Source organism: Cucurbita pepo, chromosome LG15 (assembly GCF_002806865.2).
Source record: "Cucurbita pepo subsp. pepo cultivar mu-cu-16 chromosome LG15, ASM280686v2, whole genome shotgun sequence".
Lineage (NCBI taxonomy): Eukaryota > Viridiplantae > Streptophyta > Magnoliopsida > Cucurbitales > Cucurbitaceae > Cucurbita > Cucurbita pepo.
This window is the reverse complement of record NC_036652.1, coordinates 5,770,532-5,794,869: the sequence shown is the minus strand read 5'-3', so window position 1 is coordinate 5,794,869 and position 24,338 is coordinate 5,770,532. Positions and strand designations below refer to the sequence as shown.

The 24,338-nt window shown below is 34.6% G+C and overlaps 4 protein-coding genes across 5 annotated transcripts; 2 read left to right on the top strand and 2 right to left on the bottom strand.

Annotated features, from left to right (window-relative positions):
- Positions 1 to 2,269: 2,269 nt before the first annotated feature.
- Positions 2,270 to 8,632, top strand: LOC111811269 (scopoletin glucosyltransferase-like). Of its 2 annotated transcripts, none has more exons than XM_023698038.1 (2): positions 2,270 to 3,337; positions 8,153 to 8,632. In XM_023698038.1, the coding sequence occupies exons 1-2, from the start codon at positions 2,309 to 2,311 to the stop codon at positions 8,564 to 8,566; spliced, it is 1,443 nt and encodes a 480-aa protein (XP_023553806.1). In that variant the 5' UTR covers positions 2,270 to 2,308; the 3' UTR covers positions 8,567 to 8,632. The 2 variants fall into 2 exon arrangements, with proteins under 2 accessions (XP_023553806.1, XP_023553805.1); XM_023698037.1 differs by having other exon boundaries at positions 2,284 to 3,342; positions 8,158 to 8,632.
- Positions 8,633 to 9,430: 798 nt separating this feature from the next.
- On the bottom strand, positions 9,431 to 11,133 carry LOC111811287 (scopoletin glucosyltransferase-like). Its single transcript, XM_023698061.1, has one exon. The coding sequence runs from the start codon at positions 11,007 to 11,009 to the stop codon at positions 9,570 to 9,572; it is 1,440 nt and encodes a 479-aa protein (XP_023553829.1). The 5' UTR covers positions 11,010 to 11,133; the 3' UTR covers positions 9,431 to 9,569.
- A 5,405-nt stretch (positions 11,134 to 16,538) lies between these two features.
- LOC111811288 (protein IRX15-LIKE-like) lies at positions 16,539 to 17,761 on the top strand. Its single transcript, XM_023698062.1, has one exon. The coding sequence runs from the start codon at positions 16,667 to 16,669 to the stop codon at positions 17,621 to 17,623; it is 957 nt and encodes a 318-aa protein (XP_023553830.1). The 5' UTR covers positions 16,539 to 16,666; the 3' UTR covers positions 17,624 to 17,761.
- Positions 17,762 to 21,939: 4,178 nt separating this feature from the next.
- On the bottom strand, positions 21,940 to 24,207 carry LOC111811264 (uncharacterized protein At4g06744-like). Its single transcript, XM_023698031.1, has 3 exons — positions 23,854 to 24,207; positions 23,192 to 23,817; positions 21,940 to 22,743 (listed from the first exon to the last, which is right to left on the bottom strand). The coding sequence occupies exons 1-3, from the start codon at positions 24,187 to 24,189 to the stop codon at positions 22,149 to 22,151; spliced, it is 1,557 nt and encodes a 518-aa protein (XP_023553799.1). The 5' UTR covers positions 24,190 to 24,207; the 3' UTR covers positions 21,940 to 22,148.
- Between the last annotated feature and the right edge of the window lie 131 nt (positions 24,208 to 24,338).

The following is a 24,338-nucleotide window of genomic DNA, read 5'->3' as shown; positions in this document are numbered from 1 at the left end:
TTTAGATTAAAGAAGGTTTTATTGTATTTTTAAATTATTTATCTGTAATTTAGTTAGAATGAGTTAATCCTTATGACCATTTTAGTTAATTATGGTTTATTTTCAAGCTATAAATAATCATTCATCCACATATTCGAATTAAAAAAAATAAAATTTCTATTTTAGCTTTAATTTAATTTATAAATTATTCAACCGGATCAATTATATATATATAACTTGGAGATGACGAATACGTGGCTCTCAAGTTTAAGATTTTTCAAATTTATTTATTCACTCCTCTACTTCCAAGACCTCAGTCATTGGTCAGCCTACTTGGCGTGACATAATTGCTTACGTCATCAAATTTGACCTTTACTCAAATTAATTTTATATTTATGTCTTTGGTTAACACAGTCAGTCAACTCAAAATAATAATAATAATAAAAGGATATATATATATATATATATATATATATATTATAATTGAATTCTAACTTATTAATTTTAATAAAATAAAGTTTAACAGACAAATTGATATGAACCAAGAGACATCAATCATACAATATACTTCAACGAAGATGTGAAGAAAATATTGTTGAAATTATCAAAAAAATATTTCAATTCATGCCACATCGGAGAAGAATGAAGTTTCATGTTATAAATTTTGGGTGGATTACAATTTAGAATAATTTAGAGTTATTGTATTTTATTAATGTATTTTAAACCTCTTTATTTACTTTAAGTTATAGTTACATAATAGTTAATTATGGTCATTAAGTATGAATGTAACAACTATTAGAATGCTTTTAATAGTTTCATTTTGATGCTATATAAAGCTATGTACGTTGTATTTGTAAAAGCATTTGTGCTTCCTTTAGCAATGACTAAGTTTCTTTGCAATTCTATAGAGTTTAGGTTGCATGTAGAATCATTCAAGCTTGACATGATCAATCCTACTTGTGGAGTGATTTGAATCTCAAACAATGTTCTTGTCTTAAAATATTCTATCAACAAGCTTATCTGAATCTTACTCCCCTTAGTGTGATTTTCACACATCACAAATAAATTTAATTAATGAATAAATTCACAAATGTAAAATATATATATATAGAATAATGTATTATTGGCTCATTTAAATAATATTAGAATTTAGACCCAACAATATGTTGATCAATTCAAGAGTGGTCCTACGTTAAAGTAAATTAGGTTAATGTTGATGATTTTAATTTGGGGAGACAATTGATGTTTAACCTAACCAAAGATTAATCTAAATACGATGATTAATTATAAATATAGATAATTTCAAATTTTAAAATATCAATAATATATAGACTTTGAATTAAAAAAAGCTATGACATCAAAGACAAAATAATTTTGTATAGCTTATTTAGATGCTTTGAATTGTGACATTAAAAATTAATAATGTCATAAAATTCTAAAATTTATTATTTCGTGTAGACCAAGGGACAATATCACGTGTCTTAGTCGGCTATTTCAACCATTTTTGTTCTAAAAATATTATATTATAAAACAACCTTAAATAAATACATATATTTTTACAATTAAATTATATCATATTAATACAAATTTTAATATTTGCCCATACACTAATCGATGAGAAATTAAAGAACAAATTATTGGGATACACGTGTAAGTTAATGACATGAGGTTAAAATGAATTTTGCTGGACACAGGTGTGCTGGTAATGTGCCAGCCCATGTGTCGGAGGTTGGATTTTGCACCCACTATTCGATACGGTATATGTAAATGACATGACATGGGCATGAAAGGGATGGATGGATAGATGTTCGTGATGTCTCGAGATTATGAAGGACATGTGGACCTATTTTTTATAGCATGACTGAGTAGACATGGGATGACGTTAAGACATATGGGTCATGCTGATATGAAACTAAGATGATGTTGGATGTGAGGTCCTGAGTAGAGACAAGATTGAGTTGGATGACTTAGTCTAGTGTAGGAGTAAGTTGGTTGTCTTGTAGATGATTGAACAAGCACTCGAGTAGAGAGTGTGTGGCCAAACAAGCTTGGGTTCTGCATACAAGTGATGTTCAGTTGGACAAGACTAATATCTTAAAAGGTCTGTTGAAGCTACAAACTTAGTATTTCATTAAGGCGGGTTGTAAGCGTGTCAATATTAGGACGCCACGATTAAGAAAATAGAATATCTCTATTATTATTAATAAGAGAAAAAAAAGAAAAAAAGGAAGAACATCACGATCATAGCTTCAATATATATGTCCACTTTCCTCTTCATTTTTTTCTGCAACTTTTCCCCTTCATTTCTATCATTTCCACAGGCATCAAAATGGGTACTCAGCTCCACATGTTCTTGTTCCCTTTGATGGCTAGCGGACACATGATTCCCATGGTCGACATGGCCAAGTTGCTTGCAGCTCGCGGCGTCAAGGTCACCGTCGTCACGACCCCTCTTAATTCCATCGCCATCTCTAACTCAATCCACACTTCCAAATCCCTCTCTGTTTCAAACATTCATCTTCTCATCCTCAAATTCCCCTCTGCCGAAGTGGGTCTGCCGGAAGGTTGTGAAAATGGCGACTCTGTTATCGGTCCCGCCATATTACCCAAATTCATCTCTGCTTTGAATTTGCTCCAAACCCCATTTGAGGAGGCTGTAATGGAACACCGCCCCCATTGCATCGTCGCCGATATTTTCTTCCCTTGGGTCAACAATGTCGCTGCTAAATTTGGCATCCCCAAGCTGGGCTTCCATGGCATTGGTTTTTTCCCGTTCTGTGCTATGGAGTTCGTGAGGATTCACCAGCCTCATAACCATGTTTCGTCCGATACAGAGCCTTTTCTCATTCCTCATCTCCCCGGGGAGATTTCTTTCACGAAATTGAAACTCCACGAGACCATGCGAGAGGATATCAAAAATGATTCAAGCGATTTTTTGAAAAGGGCTCAAGAGGCAGAGTCCACGTCTTATGGGGTTGTTATGAACAGTTTTTACGAGCTGGAAGCAGAGTATGCTGATTGCTATAGAAATGTGTTGGGACGAAAGGCGTGGCATATTGGTCCACTTTCGTTGTGCAATCAGGAAATTGAAGAAAAATCTCAGAGAGGAAAGGAATCCGCCATTGATGAACACGAGTGCTTGAAATGGCTTGACTCCAAAAAACCCAATTCGGTTGTGTATGTGTGTTTTGGAAGTATGACGAAATTCAGCTCCGATCAGCTGAGGGAGATTGCAAATGGGCTTGAAACTTCTGGGAAATATTTCATATGGGTTGTCCGGAAAGTGAACGGAGAAGACAAGGAAGAGGATAAAAAATGGCTGCCGGAGGGGTTCGAACAGAGGATGGAAGGAAAAGGGTTGATATTAAGAGGATATTTTGCGGTGATAATTAGTTAGAATATATCTCACATATTTAGGGAGTTGTTAGTATAGATTTGATTAACCTTATATTTTATTTATTTACCAGATTTAGTTAGATATATATTTTTTCTATTTGTAGGTATTAGTTGATAGTTTGTATCCTATTTAAACGTGGTAAACATGAATGAAGATCATACTTTCGATCCCAATTCTATTTCTATTTCTCATTCTTAACATGGTACCAGAGCACCGATCTTGGTGTTCTTAAATATCAAAATTTCCTTTATGGCGGAATCAGCCAAATCCAGCTTCAAAATTTCGGATGTTGATTTAACACATCCGTACTATATTCATCACTCTGATCAGCCAGGATATTCACTTGTTCCAATCAAATTAAATGGAGCAAATTACCAATCCTGGAGTAAATCAGTTATGCATGCTCTTATTGCCAAGAAGAAAATTGGCTTCATTGATGGCACAATTGAGGAACCGTCCCAAGATGCAAATTCAACCGAATTCGAACTCTGGAATCAGTGCAACAGTATGATAATATCTTGGTTAACTCATTCCGTTGAAGCAGATATCGCTAAAGGCATTATTCACGCCAAGACAGCTCATCAAGTGTGGGTTGATCTTCACGATCAATTCTCACAAAAGAATGCTCCAGCAATTTTTCAAATACAAAACTCGATAGCAACGATGTCACAAGGAACCATGGCACTGTCAACATATTTCACCAAGCTCAAAGCACTCTGGGATGAACTGGAAGCGTACCGCACACCATTTACCTGTAATCAACGTCAAATACATATTGATCAACGCGAAGAAGACAAGTTGATGCAATTGCTCATGGGGCTCAATCAGTCTTATAAAACGGTGAGATCTAACATATTGATGATGTCTCCATTACCTAATGTGAGGCAAGCCTATTCATTACTTGTACAAGAAGAGATGCAGCGTCAGGTAACTTCCGAACCTACTGAGAAAATCTCGATTGCATCAGCAGTGCAAAAGAAAACAATATATTCAAAATTCGCCAAGGACAAATTGTGTGAACACTGCAATAAAAGTGGTCATACAATCAATGAGTGTCGAATTCTTAAGTTTCACTGTAACTTTTGTGATAGAAGGGGCCATACAGAAGATCGGTGTCGACAGAAAAATAATTCTGGAAGGACAAGACAAGACAATCAACACAATAACCGTGGATATCGATCATCTGCAAATATGGCCGATGTTTCACAGTTGAATACAGAAGAACAGTCACCTAATTCCATTCCAAATTTTTCTTCTGAGCAATTACGACAGATAGCACAAGCCTTATCTGCAATCAATCATCACCCTTCTGGTAATTCCGACAATCACGTCAATGTTGCAGGTTTGCTTCCCATATCTACATTATCTATTAACTCTGCGAGTTCTAATTCATGGATTCTCGATAGTGGAGCTACGGATCATATAGTATCAAAATCTTCTGTTATGACTGAACCAAAGGCTGCCATCATGTCTACAATAAATTTGCCTAATGGAGAGACAGCACGTGTGTCACATACTGGCAATATTTCTCTTAGCCCTAACCTTCAATTAAACAACGTTTTATGTGTGCCTTCATTCAATTTAAACCTAATGTCGATCAGCAAACTTACCAATAACTTGAAATGTTATGTCACCTTCTATCCTGATTCTTGTGTTATGCAGGACTTGGCTACGGGGAAGATGATTGGCTCGGGTAAACAATTTGGAGGTCTCTATCATATTTCTTCATCTCCAATCAAATCTTCAGCTCATCAAGTATCTCAGTCATCTGATTTGTGGCATTTACGCCTAGGTCATCCTTCCTTTTCTCGTTTTAAATTTCTAGCTGATCAATTGCATCTTAATAATGCGAGTTATTCTCATAATTGTAGTATCTGCCCGTTAGCAAAACAAACTAGGTTGTCTTTCCCAAGAAGTTCAATAACAACCCATTCTGCTTTTGATCTGATACATTGTGATGTTTGGGGACCACATAAAATTCCTACCCATTCTGGTTTGCGTTTTTTTCTCACTATTGTTGATGATTTTACTCGATGTACTTGGGTTTTTTTAATGCAACATAAGTCAGAAGTACATCATTTGTTAATGAACTTTGTTAAATTCGTTCAAACTCAATTTCATACTACTATCAAGATAGTTCGATCAGACAATGGGACTGAGTTCCTATCTTTGCAACCATTCTTTACTTCTTGTGGTATTGAATTTCAGCGCACTTGTGTCTATACTCCACAACAAAATGGAGTCGTAGAACGCAAGCATCGCCATATCCTAAATGTAGCTAGGTCTCTTCTTTTTCAGTCACAGGTTCCACTTAATTTTTGGGGAGAGTGCATTTTAACGGCTGTTTATCTTATAAATAGAACGCCATCACCATTATTATCTAACAAGACACCCTTTGAAGCACTCTACAAACGACCACCTACATTTCATCATCTTAAAGTTTTTGGTTGTAAATGTTATGCAACTATAGTACATCCTAAGCAAAAATTTGAACCTAGGGCAACTCCTTGTGTTTTCGTAGGATATCCTTGTGGTCATAAAGGTTACAAGTTGTATGACATGCAATCTCACAAATTCTTTATCAGCCGTGATGTCAAATTTTGTGAAGATGATTTTCCTTTTTCATCAGCTTCACAAACTTCGACATTAGCTCCTTCGACTCCTGTTGTACCACTTCATGATCCATCCTACTCAAACATCCATCCTCCACCTTCTATTCCTTCACCTCCTACTCCGTCGTCTCCTCCACCTTCTCCAGATTCGCCCACTAATTCCAATCCTATCCCACCTGATACATCAGCTCCACTTCGACGTTCTACTCGTACTAAACAGCCTCCAGCTTGGCATAAGGATTATGAGATGTCTTCTGGAGCCAATCATTTAACCTCTAGCTCAAGTCCCGGCACTGGCACCAGGTATCCCCTTCATCATTACCTTTCATTCTCTCGTTTTTCTCCTACTCAACGTGCTTTTCTAGCTCTTATTACATCCCAGACAGAACCTAAAACCTATGACGAGGCAGTTGGCGACCCGTTATGGCAGCAGGCTATGAATGATGAAATTGCAGCTTTGGAACGTAATCATACATGGTCTCTCGTTCCTCTACCACTTGGTCATAAAGCTATTGGTTGTCGTTGGGTGTACAAAATTAAATACAACTCTGATGGTTCTGTTGAACGTTATAAAGCTCGACTAGTAGCAAAGGGATACACTCAGGTTGAAGGTATTGATTACACAGAAACATTTTCCCCTACAGCGAAACTTACTACACTTCGTTGCTTACTCACTGTTGCTGCTGCTCGAAAATGGTTCACCCATCAGTTGGATGTTCAAAATGCCTTTCTCCATGGTAATCTAGACGAGGAAGTTTATATGTCTTTACCACCAGGTCTTCGCCGACAGGGGGAGAATACAGTATGTCGGCTCCATAAATCTCTTTATGGATTAAAACAGGCTTCTCGCAATTGGTTCTCCATATTTTCTACAACTATACAAAATGCAGGCTACACTCAGTCCAAAGCAGATTACTCTTTGTTTACTAAGAGTAAAGGTACTTCTTTCACTGCAGTTCTAATCTATGTTGATGATATTCTGTTGACAGGCAATGATCTCGAAGAAATTCAATATCTCAAGACTAGTTTACTCCAGAAATTTCTTATCAAAGATTTAGGAAATTTGAAATATTTTCTAGGCATTGAATTTTCTCGATCTAGAAAAGGAATTTTTATGTCTCAAAGGAAGTATGCTCTAGACATACTTCAAGACACAGGTCTTACAGGAGCACGTCCAGACAAATTTCCTATGGAGCAAAATCTGAAACTTTCTTTAACTGAAGGAGAGAAGTTGAATGATCCAAGTAAATACAGACGGTTGATTGGCAGATTAATATATTTGACCGTCACTAGGCCTGACATAGCTTATTCAGTTCGTATGCTTAGCCAATTTATGCATGAACCAAGAAAACCACATTGGGAGGCAGCTCTTCGAGTTCTGAGGTACATCAAAGGCACTCCTGGTCAAGGACTTCTACTGCCATCTGAAAACAATTTAAGATTACAGGCATATTGCGATTCTGACTGGGGTGGTTGTCGAACTTCCAGACGATCTATTTCTGGGTTCTGCATTTTCCTCGGAAATTCAATTATTTCTTGGAAGTCTAAAAAGCAGACTAATGTGTCCAGATCATCAGCAGAAGCCGAGTATCGAGCTATGGCAAATACTTGTTTAGAGTTAACTTGGTTAAGATACATTCTTCAAGACTTGAATGTTCCACTGTCCGAACCAGCATTATTATATTGTGATAATCAAGCAGCATTACATATAGCAGCCAATCCAGTTTTTCATGAACGTACGAAACACATTGAAATAGATTGTCATATAGTTCGAGAAAAGTTACAAGCTGGAATCATCAAACCGTGTTATGTTTCGACCAAAATGCAATTGGCAGATGTTTTTACTAAAGCTTTGGGAAGACAGCAATTTGACTTTTTGAAGGACAAGTTGGGTGTGATCGACATACACTCTCCAACTTGAGGGGGAGTATTAAGAGGATATTTTGCGGTGATAATTAGTTAGAATATATCTCACATATTTAGGGAGTTGTTAGTATAGATTTGATTAACCGTATATTTTATTTATTTACCAGATTTAGTTAGATATATATTTTTTCTATTTGTAGGTATTAGTTGATAGTTTGTATCCTATTTAAACGTGGTAAACATGAATGAAGATCATACTTTCGATCCCAATTCTATTTCTATTTCTCATTCTTAACAGTTGATTATAAGAGGATGGGCGCCGCAAGTTCTGATATTGGATCATCCGGCGGTGGGTGGATTCGTGACACACTCCGGGTGGAATTCGACGCTGGAAGGGGTGGCTGCCGGCGTTCCGATGGTGACGTGGCCGGTGGCAGGGGAGCAGTTTTACAACGAGAAATTAGTAACAGAGGTGTTGAAAATTGGAGTGGCTGTTGGGACTCAGAAATGGGTGAGAATTGTGGGAGATTTCGTTAAAGGAGAAGCTGTGGAGAAGGCGATAAGGAGAGTAATGGAGGGTGAAGAAGCAGAGAAGATGAGAAACAGAGCTAAAGAACTGGGAGAGATGGCGAAGAGAGCCGTTGCAGAGAATGGATCGTCCTATTCCGATTTAGATGCTTTGATTAAAGAATTGAAATCATTGGCTTTTTGAACTTCACTCTGCTTGCTTGTTCATTGGAGTTCCAAAGCCTTTAAATTTTCTATTTTAAATAAAGAAAAAAAAGAAAAAAAAAATGTAATAGTTTGTTGCATATTTAATATTATAAATTATCTTATTAATATTCTCATTTAAGAGGAGATGACAAATTTAAAGATATTGACAAATTTAAAAATATTGAGGTACGGAAACTTCAAGCTCCAAAGGTAAAGGGTGAGGAAGAAACAGAAGTGGTAGAAGAGGTGTTAGCAGGTCATTAGATTTAGTTATAGACGATTATGACAACCACTTCACCTCAACAAATTTTGAGGGAGAACCAACTAACTTTGAGTTCGAGTGGCATTTCACCACCTAATATTCTTCATCCGGTCTCCTGCATTCAATGTACCAAATTTTCATCCCCTCCTACTATTATAAATAAATAGTAATAAAATTATGGGACAAAATGATATGTTTTGTCATTATCTAGAAACATGTATTCACGCGTTGGAATTAAGTTTTAAGCACTCATGAATTAGAATTATTTTATTTGTCCATGTTCGTGATAGACATTGTTCCTCTCCAATGTACTTTTTTCCCGTGATTTATTTTTTTATTTCAACCAAAAAAAACTCATACAATTAAAAATATTTTTTTTTCAAAGGTAAATACCAATTGTCTTTAAATAATCATATTTTAATTTACTTAGTCAATACATGTGTTCTTATGGTCCATCTTTCTAGTGGCAATTGTCATGTCCCTTTTTTGTTTGTTCTTTTTAATGTTTTTTTTTTCCTTTTTTTTTTTTTTTTTAAATATTTTTAATTTATAAATCTAATTTTATCAATTTATTTTCAACTAAAAATTGAGAATTTAAAATATTAAAATAGGCAGACAAAAATATTATCCATTCAAATGAAAAAGTACAAAAAGAAAATCTAGACCAACTAATGGGGGATGACATGAACACGGCCGTCGCCGTCGCTGTCGCCGTCGGCCGTCATACTTGGAAACGAATCTAAAACGCCAACGATTTCAGCTCCTCAATCAACGCATCCAGATTCCGGTACGATGATCCGTCGTTCCCGACGGCCTTCTTCGCCTTCTCTGCATTCTCTGCTGCTCTGTTTCTCATCTCTACACCTTCTTCATCGTCCATTACTCTCCTTATCGCCTTCTCCACAGCTTCCCCTCCGATGAAATCTCCGACACCAGGCACCCATTTCTGAACCCCGACAGCGACCCCTGTTTTCAGCACCTCTGTCACTAATATCTCATTGTAAAACTGCTCCGCCGATACCGGCCATGTCACCATCGGAACGCCGGCGGCAACCCCTTCCAGCGTCGAATTCCACCCGCAGTGTGTTACAAATCCACCCACCGCCGGGTGATTCAATATCAGAACTTGCGGCGCCCATCCTCTTATAATCAGCCCTTTTCCTTCCATCCTCTGTTCGAACCCCTCCGGCAGCCAATTTTGATCCTCTTCCTTGTCTTCTCCGTTCACTTTCCGGACAACCCATATGAAGCTTTTCCCAGAAGCCTCAAGCCCAATAGCTATCTCCTTGAGCTGAGCAGAGTTGAATTTCGCCAAACTTCCAAAACAGACATACACAACCGAATTGGGTTTCTGGGAATCGAGCCATTTCAAGCACTCGTGTTCATCAATGGCGGATTCTTTTCCTCTCTGCGCAATTTCACGAGCTCCATTGTTGCATAATGAAAGTGGACCAATAGGCCATGCCTTTCGTCGCAACACATCTCTGTAACAATCAACATACTCTGTTTCCAGCTCGTAAAAACTATTCACAACAACCCCATAGCAATTCGATTCCGATTCTTTAACCTCGTTGAAGAATTTACTAAATTCAGTCTGGGTATCTTCCCGAAAGTTTGAAGGGAGTTTCATTTTCGTTATCTTAATATCTCCGGGGAGATAAGGAATGAGAAAAGGCTCTGTTTCCGACGAAACATTCTTTTCAGGCTTGTGAAGTCTCATGAAATCAGAAGCACAAAGCGAAAAAGCACCAGTCCCATGAAAAATCAACCTGGGGATACCAATTTTCGCGGCGAGATCATTAGTCCAAGGGAAGAACATGTCAGCAACGAGGCAATCAGGGCGGCTCTGAAGCAGAGCCTGCTCAAAAGGGGCTTGAAGTAAGGTGGAAGCTTCGAAGAATTTGGGGACATAATCCGGACTTGGAAGGGAATCAGCGTTTTCGCAAGTATCCGGAAGGCCCACTTCAGCAACAGGGAATTTGAGGACAATCAGCTCAATCTGTGAAGTGAAATTTTGAAGGGATTTGGAGATGGAGATGGAGTTGAGAGGGGTGGTGACAATAGTGATCTTGGCGCCACGAGATACGAATAGCTTGGCCATATCGACGAAGGGGATGATGTGGCCGTGAGCCATGAAGGGGAACAAGAAGATATGGAGCTGTCGAGGTTCGCTTCCCATGGCGGATAAAGAGTTGCAGAAACAGAGGATGAAAACAGAGGATGAAGATAAAGATGAAGAACAGAGTGGGGATTTGGGAGAATTTATAATGGGGAAATAGAAGCGAAAGATGAATGGAATTCTTGGGTCCCATAATTGTAATATAATTTATAATTGTGGTTAATGGAAGTATCTGGATGGAACTCAAACTGTTCTTAATTAAATCCAATATTGTAAACAGAAACAGAGTATAATTTTCTTTTATTTGTAAACAAGGTCTGGGGAAGGTTCGTAAAATTCAATCACCACATTTGAAGAGTAATAAGAATAATGGAGGAAAAGAGTAAGCAGTTGCGTCATGAAATTCAATCACCACATTTTGGCTTCTAAATACTTGGACTTCTCTAATGCTCACGAACGCGCTTTCGACTTCTATAGCAAAACCTCCACGCATGTGCTTTTACCCAATATACCTCCTTTTTCTTCTTCCCAATTTGATTTCAAATTCGTATTGGATCTCATTTTCATTTCTCCATTACGCTTTTTCTTTCTTCTTCTCACACTTTCTGCATTTCTTCTCCATATCAATCTCTTTTTTATTAGGAATCACAGATGGTGATGTGATATTGTCTGTGTTGAATACGAGCACTTGTGGTTTTACTTACGTTTTACTTACAAACTCATGATTATCCTCAACCCTCTTCCTACTTTTGTTACAATTTTTTTTTTCATTTATAACTAGTTTGGAAATCTCTCCAAATAAACCCGTTTATTTATAATAAAACATTATGCGTTGATTTATTAAATAAAGATTAAAAAAAAAACATTATGCGTTGATTTATTAAATAAAGATTAAAAAAAAAAGTGCCGTGGAAGCGTAAGCCCCGTTCTGTTAACACCCCCAGGGTAAGAGGCGAGTGAATATCTGTGATACGCGGCCAGTTATTATTCGGTGCCAATGGGCTCTGAGGCTCCACACATGTCTCGGCCTCTCGCTATGTGCATTGCGATGGCCCATTGGACTCCCGAAGTATCCCGTTTCCGGGTCTGCATCTCTGCAGTGGATGGCCCGGGGACTTTCCTGAGCCTTATGACCCAATTGGATCAATTAGCCCTATCACTTCGTTCCGCGGCTTGGTGACAATCCATTTGAAATTACGCTTTATATTAAAGCGCACGTTGCATAAACTTTTCGATGTGGGTCAAAAAACACTTGCGTTCCAAAGCAATAATTTAATCTCTTAATTTGTTTAGGGTTTAGTATTTGTATTTTGAATTTTATAACAAATTTAATCTCTCAACTTCCTCTTATAAACTATTAAATGCGACCATAAATTATAAAAATTAATATTTAATTTTAATGAAAATTTCACCATACAAATTAAAAAATTAAATTATAACATAGAACTAAATTTGTAAATACTAAATTAAAGAAATAAATTTTATGAATTTAAAAAGATTAATTTGTTTCACTTAATTAAATAAATATTAAACGAATTAAAATTAATCCAATCAAACTGATCTTGAAATCTTGGGTCTAGGCGTACGATTAAATCGACCCATTTAACAAACATGAAACGTGATTGAGGTCGAGTTAAAAGGTAAATGCTTATACTATTAAATCTTAAACTATGATTAAAAGGGGTGGTTTGAAAATTAATAACATGACAAACCATAATTAAAGAGACATGAAAGTGATTGAGTTGAATGGCCAATTAATGTCCAGCAAGCATGGAGCATTATGATGAGCAAAACCCAATGAAATTAGGATGGGAAATCAATGCAAATGGCTCCCAAAAGATACTCCTCCATATTAAATTAAATTAATAAAAATACATTTGCATTCCATAGCAGACTCAGATGAATTTGATACCATGTTAGGAATCACGGATCTCCACAATAGTATGATATTGTCCACTTTGAGCATAAGCTTCTAATACTATGTTACGAATCACGGATCTCCACAATAGTATGATATTGTCCACTTTGAGCATAAGCTCTCATGGTTTTGCATATATATATATATATATATATATATCATTGAAATGTCAAATTCATATGGGCAATTGGTCAATTTTTGTTTTTGTTTTTTTTGTTTTTTTTTGTCTTAAAACTTAAAGCTTTTGAATCTCGGTTCTTTTTAGGATAGATATGACATTACACATCTTTTAAAATATACATTTTAAATCATATATGCATATTCTTATAATATCTATTTTTTAAAATATATTTTAAAATATTCTATAAATTCCTTGGAGAGAAAAAATAATAAATTTTTAATCTAAAATTGTCGGAATATTTGGAGTATAGATTCATCATCTTAACCTCGAGAATACATGTTCAGATAATTTGTGGTTTAAAATAAGTTGGTATAGCGATACCCACAAATCTTAAACCTAACGAATGAAAGTGAGCGTGAATTTGGATCGTGGACTGCGAAAGGAAGTTCGTCTCCATTTAAAAGGAATAGGAAAAAAACATGTGGAGTTCCCTACACCATTTAAAGTGAAATGAAAGATTGGAATCCAGCCCTATAAAAGGTTCATACTATTTTAGTTATTATTTGTTTATAATTAAAAGCCTAAATTATTATATATACCCATATGAAATTTATATATAAATAATTAAAGCTATTTATTTCTGTATTTCTTAATTACTAATGAATAATTGTGAAATGATTGGACTGTCTTGCCTCAATAATAATAATAATAATATTTATTATTATTATTTGTGTGTAAAATGTTTTTCCCATTTAATTCAGTTTAAGTCGATGAATATTCAAAATGTGTCGGTTCCTTTTTTTTTTTTTTTATATATTCAACTTTTATCATTTTTCCACTAAATTAATAAAAATAATCTTAAAAATATATATTTGATTTAAAAAAAAAGCTTTAAAATTTTAATTAAAAAATACCCATAAAATTTTAAAACTAACATTAACATTCTTACCCTATATAAATTTTTTTTTACCTTGTTTGGTACTATAAAAATTTTTAAAATATTTTTGAAACATTATCCAACAGTAAATATATTTTTGAAGTTTAAAAAAAAATTGAAGAGTATTAACCAAACTTCATAAATTCAGGAGTATTTTTTTTATAGAATTTTTAACTGTAACGGTATTTTTTATTTTTTAGCGGTATTTTTTAAATTTTTTTTCAAAATAAAGTTTTTTTTTTTTTTTTTTCATTTTGAAATGTAATTGAAAATTAAAGAGTGTTTTAAAAAGTAATAAGAAAATAGAAAATGAGAGAGAGAAAAAAAAGAAAGAATTATTTAAAACGGAATAAAAAAGAAAGAAACGTGAGGACATTAGTGAAGATTTGAATAATAAAAGCAGAATCAAACAGATTTAATGCGAATAATAGCGTATCACATGACACTAAAATTTTGATGTGTTATTTGGACGGGACACCGGTGCGGCCGGTAAATGCGCTGTTCTTTAACTATAATTTCATTATTATAACTACCTTGTTTGTCTCCTTGCCCCTCTTAAATTAGAAAACGATATCATTTATAATATTATTTAAATATAAATTAATGTGTAAAAACTAGAAAAAATAAAAAATAAATAGTTGTAACCATCTTGATTTTAATATATATATGTTTTCTATATATTAATTTTAAAATAAAATTTAATATTAAAATATATTTAAAAAATAAAAGTGAAAGTTTATTTATTATAATTATTATTTTGGAGTAAAATATAACCATTTAACAAAAGCAAAAAAGAGAGCGAAAAGTTAATTCAAATTATTCAAATTATTCAAATTATAACCTTTTAGACGAGACAAAGGGCAGGAAAGGTCAAATCACATCACGTTCCTTCCAGTCCTCTATCCGTATCTAAGAATCAAAAGGTAATATTTGAAAGTGAATTCCCCAAAATACCCTCCCACCTTAAACTCCTCCATTCCGCTACATTCTTTTGACTCCCACCAGAATTTCTTCCTAATTTTCCGCTTTTATTTATTTATTTATTATTATTATTTTTAATTGTTACCTGGTAACAAAATCCGCTACGACTAGTTCATTGTATTCACGGACATATAACTCTACTCATCACGACATTTTAACTTCTTGCTACTGACATCTATAAAAGTATCACGGTCGTTACGTCCTTTATCAATGTCGTCTCTTCAAACTTTTTCTTACCAGTCATTACTGATAACAACACCAAAGCCGAAGAGAAAGACAAACGTCCATTTGGACTTACCTTTTTAGATTTGGTTCATAGGTGATTTAATTATCGACATATGTCGTATGTTATTAAAAAATAATGTAATAAAATATCATCATTCAAACAAGTGGCTTGAAAACATATATATAATCTACGCTTGGGAATGAGTCAATAAGGTTTAATTATTTTAATTATATATTTATTTACTTTTACTCCAACTTCGTCAATTGTTAATTACCACTATAAACGTTTGACATAATAAAATTTTGTATTTGATTTACATATCCGGTTAAATTAATGAAAAATACTTTAATTTTTTTTAATATAGTTAAAAAATATTCGTAAACTTTTAATTATTTTTTAAATATATTATTATTCTTAGTTTTGAATAGAAATGGTGACTAATATGTTTTATTAAAATGTCATTCAACTTTTAATAATAATTCAAAAATATCGTATAATTATTAAAAAGTTATGTTAATAGCCCTCAATATTAATATATATATATATATATATATATATATATATATATATATATATATATAAAATACCCTTACCATTACTATTATGTTTAAAAAATAATTATGAAATTAAAAAAATAGCATTTAACAATAAATAAAAAAAATAAAATAAAATTTTCTTAATAAATGGTTACTTTTCAAAAATTTAATACTTTCGGGAAGGGTATTTTTTATTTTTTATTTTTAAAGTTTTTGAAGTATTTAAAAAAGTTTTAATGTTAATAATGAAAATTTTAAAAACTTAAAGGATATTTTTTATTCCCTTCGAAAATTACATGATTTAAAAAAAATAAATTATATTTGTATATGTTCAACCGTTATTTTAAATATTCTCAGTTTACTTTTATTTTTTTTCATAAATTATCTGTATTTGATTTATATATAATATTGAAACGCATGAGTTATGAAGGCAATAAAACCTATATTTTTAGGTAATTAATTAAAAAAGCTGTTCAAAATTATATATAATTGTTAAAATAAATATTGAGCAATTAATGACAAGGACATTTTATTGACTTATTTTATTTTAATTTTTTTACTTCATTAATATGAATTTCCATGCTTTATACTTGATGTCGTATTTTGCTTGTCACATGAGCCTAGAATATTTTTAAACTAATTAATTTTTTAAAATAAGCAAAAATAATCAATTATTTTTTAAATTCCATGATTAAATCTCTCTTATAAAACTTATTTTCTTTAAAATAATATAATAATGAGGAAAAACCCTTTGCATGTGAAAAATTAAATTCAATCATTTAATATATATTTTAAATTTTAAAAAAACGGCCATTTATCACCTCTCGTACCTTCACTTCTTTTAAAAAATAAAAAATAATTAAAAAAATTTGTCGTCTGAGACTCACGCGCCTCCCCAGTCCGTGATTCCTCCACCTTAAGAATACAAATCGAAACTTCTTTTCTCCGTCCATTTCCCATTTCTTCTTCGTTCCAAAACCAAACCAAACTCCACCGCCATGAAATCCGCCGCCAACGCCAAGCTCATCCTCCTCCACCCCTCCATCCACAAACAAGGCCTCGCCGCCCCCACCGCCGCTACCGGCGGAGCAGCACTCACCCCTCGCCGCTGGCTCTTCTCCTTCCTCACCTTCTTCACTCTCGTCTTCACTCTAACCCTCATTAACTCCACCTTCTCCGCCGCCGACCGTCGCCGCTCTGTCGGCGGCCCCGCCGACTCCCCTGTTCTCCCCCAACCGATTTCCGCAGCCCTCATCCACTACGCCGCCGTCGATACAAACTCCACTAAGCCCCACATGACCACCGCCGAGCTTTCCTCCATCGCCGCCGCGCTTTCCCCTTGCTCACCGGCGTGTAATTTCTTAATCTTCGGTTTAACCCACGAATCCCTCCTCTGGCGCGCACTCAACCACGGCGGCGTCACCGTCTTCCTCGACGAAAACGAGTTCCATGTCTCCAAATTCGAGCAATCCAACCCCGGAATCGAAGCGTACGATGTTCAATACACAACGAAAGTGAGCCAGATGAAGGAGCTTCTAATTCAAGCTCAATCGCACGCCGACAACGAGTGCAAACCCGTTCAAAACCTCTTATTCTCCGAATGCAAACTCGGCATCAACGATTTGCCTAACCACATTTACCAAGTCCCATGGGACGTGATTCTCGTCGACGGGCCACGTGGGTACAGCCCCACATCGCCGGGAAGAATGTCGGCGATCTTCACCGCCGGAGTTTTGGCTAGAAGCAAATGTGGGAAACGGAATTCGAAAACCCATGTGTTCGTTCACGAAATGGGGCGGGAGGTTGAGAGGATTTACAGCGAGGAGTTTCTTTGCCGGGAAAATTTGTCGGAATCAGTGGATTCATTGGGGCATTTCGTGGTGGAGAAGAGAATGCAGGGAAATGGCGGAAGATTCTGTAAGAATTCATCTTCTAGTTCGTCGATTTTAAGGTAATTTAGATGTGCGTATGGATCTGTAAGTGTATGTTCATCCAAATCTGCGTATGTTTGTGTTTGGTTCCCGAGAAAGAGCGAGAAAATGTACAGATAATGAAAGGAAACTAATTCCTCTGCTTTCTTTCTACTGTTTTAACTTCGGTTTCCCCTCTTTCCTCTTTCCTTCTCATGGCTCAAACAGTTATATTTATATTAATTTTTATTATATATTCTTTTAAGAAAAGTTACATTTTGTTATATATATATATATATATATATATATAAAACTATATCCTAAATTAAATTCTCTAATCTCACTCTTATTTAAAATTTTATTATATTTTCCGGTTCAATATCTCGTAAGATATGAACAATGGGGTCCCACTCTCTTATTGGTAGAAGAGAAACTTAATTTATGATTGGATTATTGTGTTATTAGAAAATTAGTGATACTCAAGGAAAAAAGGTAATTACAGGAATAAAACCGACTTTTAACCTAGTTGTAATTATGAACCTAAAGTATAGTCATTATAATGATTATATCGCATAACAGTGGAAATGTATGTCTATAATAGAGTATAAAATACAATTTAATTAATTATTTTTATATATCGGAGATTATAATATATAGGTCCATAAAATACATACGAAGTTTGAAAAAATAAAATTATGTATGTTTCTTTAAAACATTAATGAAATATTGTAATTTTTGCATAATTTTTTAATTTAACTAAAAATAAATTTATATTTAGATCTCAAGACATAAANAAAAAAAAAAAAAAAACGAGGAAGGGGTAAAATGGTAATTTTAGGTAAAAAGGCAGAGCTGTGCTTAAAATCCGGATCGGTAGCTGTCGGTGATGGAGAGGGAACAGTTCCCCCTTGTGTGCGTGGAGGAACATGACGTTAATTTTCTTTTTAAAAAGAATTCCATCATCTCACGCGACTCGAGGTCGACAAAACGAAACGCGCTCGGTGATTGGTTGTGGATTACACGTGGGAGCACGGAATTGGTAGTTGATGTTCACGAGGTGAGTTAGTTAGGAATTCGAATTGGAAGAATGGTACGGTCAGGAGAGAGAAAGAGAAAGGTGTCGGTGAGAGAATTAGAAAGAGTCCGTAACGGAATTCACGTTTTGTTTAAATTAATAAGGTCCACGTCAAAGTGGACCGCCCTTTTTCATTTTTTTCCCACTTACAATTTTTAAAATATACGTAGACTTTAAATTAAAATTTTATTAATATTTCAAAAATACTTTAAAACATTATAAAATTTTATTAATACCATTAAATTTATTAAAAAATAAAAAAATTAAGATAATTTACATTTATACAAAAATAAAAATAAAAAATCTTAACGTCATTATATGAACAAAAACGGTAAATCATGTATTGTCTCTGAATTCTTTTTATATGTGAATTTTTTTTAATTAATTAATTAAATTGTTTTTTTTTGCAAAGTATCCACCTAACATTCCATCAATCATTCTTCATATTTTAAGAACACAATAAAAAAATAATAATTAAGAAGAAAGATTTTATATTATATAATAAGTGAAAATTAAAATATAATTAAAGAAAGGCCTTATTGAATTTAATTTGGGCCGACACATTCGTTGTTTATTGTACATGAAAGCCCAAGCCCAATATCATTCTCCATTTATCACCACTTTATGCCTTGATTTTTTTTTGGAGTAATTTAACAAACTTTTAATTTCGTTATATAATAGAATTCTAATATATTTCTAAAAAAAAAAAAATTAAATTAATTAATCTATACCATATAAACAAAAATTTTATATTTTATAAAACTCAAACTTTCAATTTTATTAGGTAGATTTTAGTAATTTTAGGGTTTAAGGTCTCTAAACCCTAAACCCTATTTTATAAAATTCAAAACTTTCCAAAATTTTCTATTTTTATGAAGTAGATTTTAGGGTTTAGAATTTAGGGTCTAAACGTTAGACCCTATTTTATAAAACTCAAAACTTTCCACTTTCCATTTTTATTGAGTTGATTTTAGGGTTTAGGGAGAAACTAAACCCTATTTTATAAAACTCAAAATTTTCAAGATTTAGGGTTTAGGGAAAAAATCCAACACCCTAAATCCTAAACCCTATTTTATAAAATTCAAAACTTTCAATTTTTATTGACTAGATTTTAGGGTTTCGGGTAAATACCCAAACCCTAAATTCTAAACTCTATTTTATAAAACTCAAAACTTTCAATTTTTATCGAGTAAACCCTAAACCCTAAAATCTACCATCCTAAACCCTAAATTCAAACTCTAAATTCTACCCTCTATTTTATAAAACTCAAAATTTTCAATAAAAATTTTTATTGGGTAGATTTTAGGGCTTAGTGTCTACCTAAACCCTAAATCCTGAACCCTATTTCATAAAACTCAAAACTTTCAATTTTTATTCGGTAGATTCTTGGGTTATACAAAAATGAATAATTTAAGAACTTATCGTACATAAAATTAAAATTTGAGAGATGTGAAAGACACAAAATTAAAAATTTATGTATCAGTTAAATATTCAAAAAAAATCAGAGATCTATTATATACACAACTATTAAACACTTAATTCTTTTTTTTTTTTTTTTGAACAGATGAACATAAACCTAAAAGTTTAGAGATTAAACTCAATTTCTTAAATTTTTCATAGAGAATCTCCCCTCTAAATCTCGTGAAATTTAAGGAAAAGTTTCATAAGAACGGGACGGGATGAGATATTTTATTTTATTATCACATTTGAAAAANAAAAAAAAAAAAAAAAAAAAAAAAAAAAACCAATAATCGCGAAAGGTTGCGTGCAGGAGAAGCAATAAGTAAATAGGAAATAGTGGCATTTAATACTAACTTATAAATATTTAAAATCTTTTATACATTTTATTTTCCAATTTTAACCCTATTCTTTAAAATGTTACGTTTTATTTTTCTTCAAATATTCACTAATTTTCAATATTATTCACCCACAATAAACTTATAAAAGAAACTAAAAATGAGTTAAATTACAATATATATATATATATATATATATATATATATATATATATCTTCGAAATGATAATAATATATTATAATGTTGTTTAGACCTCAAACTTAGATATGGATGACTTAAAATAGTGTGACTGTAGATGAGTGCTTATTTTTATTTCGTGATTGCCATGATAAATTCCCGGATAGTTTGAGAGTATACATGAGTTGAGTAAGGTAGGGTTGAAAAAATCCTTCGAATTAATCCAAAATTTCGGGTTGGTTGGTATGATGATCTAAACAACGCATCATATACAATATTTACGGGTCACAACGCATCACTAACATCGGTTACAAACATTTTATATCTCTAATCTTTTTTAAAAGTAGGATTAGGTTGAGCGTAACCCTATTTTCAGTTGACCCGATAAAAAAAAAAGTCAACTCACAAACCAAACCCAATTTTCAGTTTTTTAAAAAACTGAAAAAAAATAAACTCAATCCAACTTTTATCGGNTGAATAATATTAGATTGAAAAAAAAATTAAAATTATTATTAAAGGCAAAAGAAGAAAAGAAACAATCATTGTCATAGGGGGTCACCTCATAGTTAAGTAACATGGCATGGTTTTGCATATTAATTTCAACCAATTTAGGTACCTACTTTGGCTTACAACTCCAACATTCATTATATTTGATATCTACTATGATAGATCTTTTATTAAAACAAAAACCATTGCATACATTTATGTTCATCTACCCAATCTTCAATGTTGCCACAAACACAATTAATGATTGAAGATGCCAGCCCGAACATACTCACCCGGTTAAAGAAAATATCATCACTAAAAAGTTCAAATCTCCATCTTTACATGTCGTTGAACTTCAAAAAATATCGTTATGATTGACTAAGATTACTACGTTGTTCAATATTCAAATTTTGTTTTTGAGCATTTAGACCTCTCATATGTATCGTAATATTAGCTCAACTAGTTGAGATGTGTTTAAATATATCAATTTTTTGAGTATATTGCAGATACGAGAAGTGGAAATTCAAAGTTATAACGATCGAGATAATGGGTACAACTCAAACAAAGTATATGTTCGAGTTCTGTTATTATAACTCAACTAGTCGAGCTAAGTTTAAAATTATAATTTTTCATTAAACTTTTGAGAATATAGCAAATCTGAGAAGTGAGAATTCAAAATCATAGCAGTAGAGATAATGGGTACAACTCGAGCAACGTATATACTCGAGTTTTGCTATTATAATATTAACTTAACTAGTTGAACTAAATTTAAATTTACGGGTTTTCAGTGAGGTTTCGAATATATTACAGACATGAAAAGTGAGAATTCAAAGTAATAACCGTCGATATAATAGATACAACTCGAGCTCGAGCTAAGTACATACCCGAGTTTTGGTATTATACATTAGGGTTTAATACAAATGATAGTTACTATTACATTCAAATCTTTATTGATCTCTTTAGACCCACAAACAATGAAACACACAAAGGGAAGAAGAAAAGTAACATTGCCGACCAAACCACAATAAATGCAATTTAATGCGGGACAAGAGCCCCGTAAGTTCTCATCTCCGTCGCCTTCCTCGCCGGCCGACGGAGCGCGGCGGCCGGATCTTCATTCAAGTACCAAACCCCTTTACAAGGAATGTACTTCATTGACTTCTCATCAGGGCAGTACTGAACATGGCTGAAGAAATGGGTACATTCCTCCTTAGATTTCTGGTCCGGCAGCCCGAGAATGCAGTTCCCCGAAATGTCGATAATCTTTTTTACGATCAAGCTCCGGCAGACGGGGCCGACTTGGGTGAAGTAGTTGTTGCGAAGGGTGAAGTTTTGGAGGTGGGGTAACTGGCAGACCATCTCCGGAATGGCGCCGTAGAGGCGGTTGTCGGCGAAGTTGAGAACTTCCATTTTGGCTAAGCAGCCGAAGGAGTAGGGGATCGGGCCGGTGAGGGTGTTCTTGCTTGCGTCGAAGAGAATTGTGTTCTCTAAAACCCCAATCTCCATCGGTAAGCACCCGGAGAGCTTGTTGTCGGAGAAGAGAACCTCGATTAGGGTTTTCTTTGTCTTTCCGGTTCCGATGCTTTTTGGGATTGGCCCGCAAAACTCGTTGCTCGTAAAAGTGAGGTAACTTTGAAAAAAAAAAAAAAAAAAAGATATTTAGTTCTGGGATGTGACCCTCGATCAAAATATGTCTGCAAAATAACAACTTGAGGGGAGAAATCTTTTAGAACCGAGAAACTTTAATCACTTAACATATATCTGATGAGTATTTATAGCGGAGAAAACACTAACTAGCTTCCTAAACTTTCTACTCAAGTTAATAACCACTAACAACGTTACACATTAAAGCACAAAACTCAGTTACTGATTATTAATATGTTATCAAAGTCATGCCCTTAGACTAGCTCTGTCAATAAAATCCTCGAATGTCGTATTAAAACACGAACTAGCTTCTTAAATTTTCTAACCATCTTCACGAAATTTAGTTTCGGGTTACTAACATGTATTAAAGTAATGCCCTAAAACGAGTCGTGTCAATAGAATCTAAAAATATCGAATGAGACAGGGCGACATACCGAGCAGGGGTGTTGCCGAGGTTGGGCGGAATGAAATGGTTAAACTTGTTGTTGTTAAGGAAGATGGCGGAGATAATGTCCATATCGAAGAGCTTGGGGGGGACGGGACCGGAGAAGTCGTTGAACCGGATATCCAAGAAGGTGAGATTGGTGGCGTCAAGGACTTGGTTAGGGAAGGCGCCGGAGAATTTGTTGTTGCTGAGATCGAGCTCGTAGAAGTATCGGAGATCGGAGATGAGTTCGGGGACGATGCCGGAGAAGTTGTTGGAGTTTGCATGGAAGAAAGTAATGTCGGGCAAACGGTCGATGAAGCCATTGAGAATCAGGTTAGAACCACCGAATCCGAAGTTGTTAAAGCTAACTCCGGCCAAGGCGGTGGTTTTGTAATCGGGGACTTTGTCGCAGATGAATCCTTTGTATTTACAAACGTCTTTTCCTACCCATGAATTTGTTATGTTCAATGGGTCATCTTCAATTCTGGATTTGAAATCTTTTATGGTTTCGTAAGCAATTTTGATTCTTGGGCTTATGGATGGCGGCGGCGGCGACGGTCGGGGCGGTGGGCGGAATTTTTTTTTAGGTGGCGGAGGTGGGTGCACTTTTGGTTTGGGTGGTGGCGGCGGCGGTGGCGGCGGCGGCGGTGGCGGCGGCGGAGGTGGCGGCGGAGGAGGCGGCGGTGGTGGGTGGACTTTTGGTTTAGGTGGTGGTGGTGATGGAGTGGCACAGTAAGGTTTTTGAGGCGGAGGCGGAGGTGGTGGAGGTGGAGGAGGAGGCGGAGGTGGTGGAGGTGGAGGTGGAGGCGGAGGTGGAGGTGGTAGCGGAGGCGGAGGAGGAGGATATTCTGGAGGCGGAGGAGGAGTATGCCAGGGGAAGAAAAAGAAAGTGAGGGGATGTTTTACTTGAGAATCGGCAGTAGGCGGCGGAACGTGTAGGGCAATCGCCGCCGTGGAGAAGATGGAAAAAAGGAAGAGAAGGGGAAGAGGAGAGGGCTTGGCCATGTTCCCCTCTCTGGCATACAATTTATTTTCGGATGTCATTGAAATTATATAGACAAAAATAATAAATAAAAGAAAAAATAGAGTAAAAACATTAAAATTATAATGTTAAAAAGTCAAATTTATGAATAATAAATGAAATATAGAAAAAA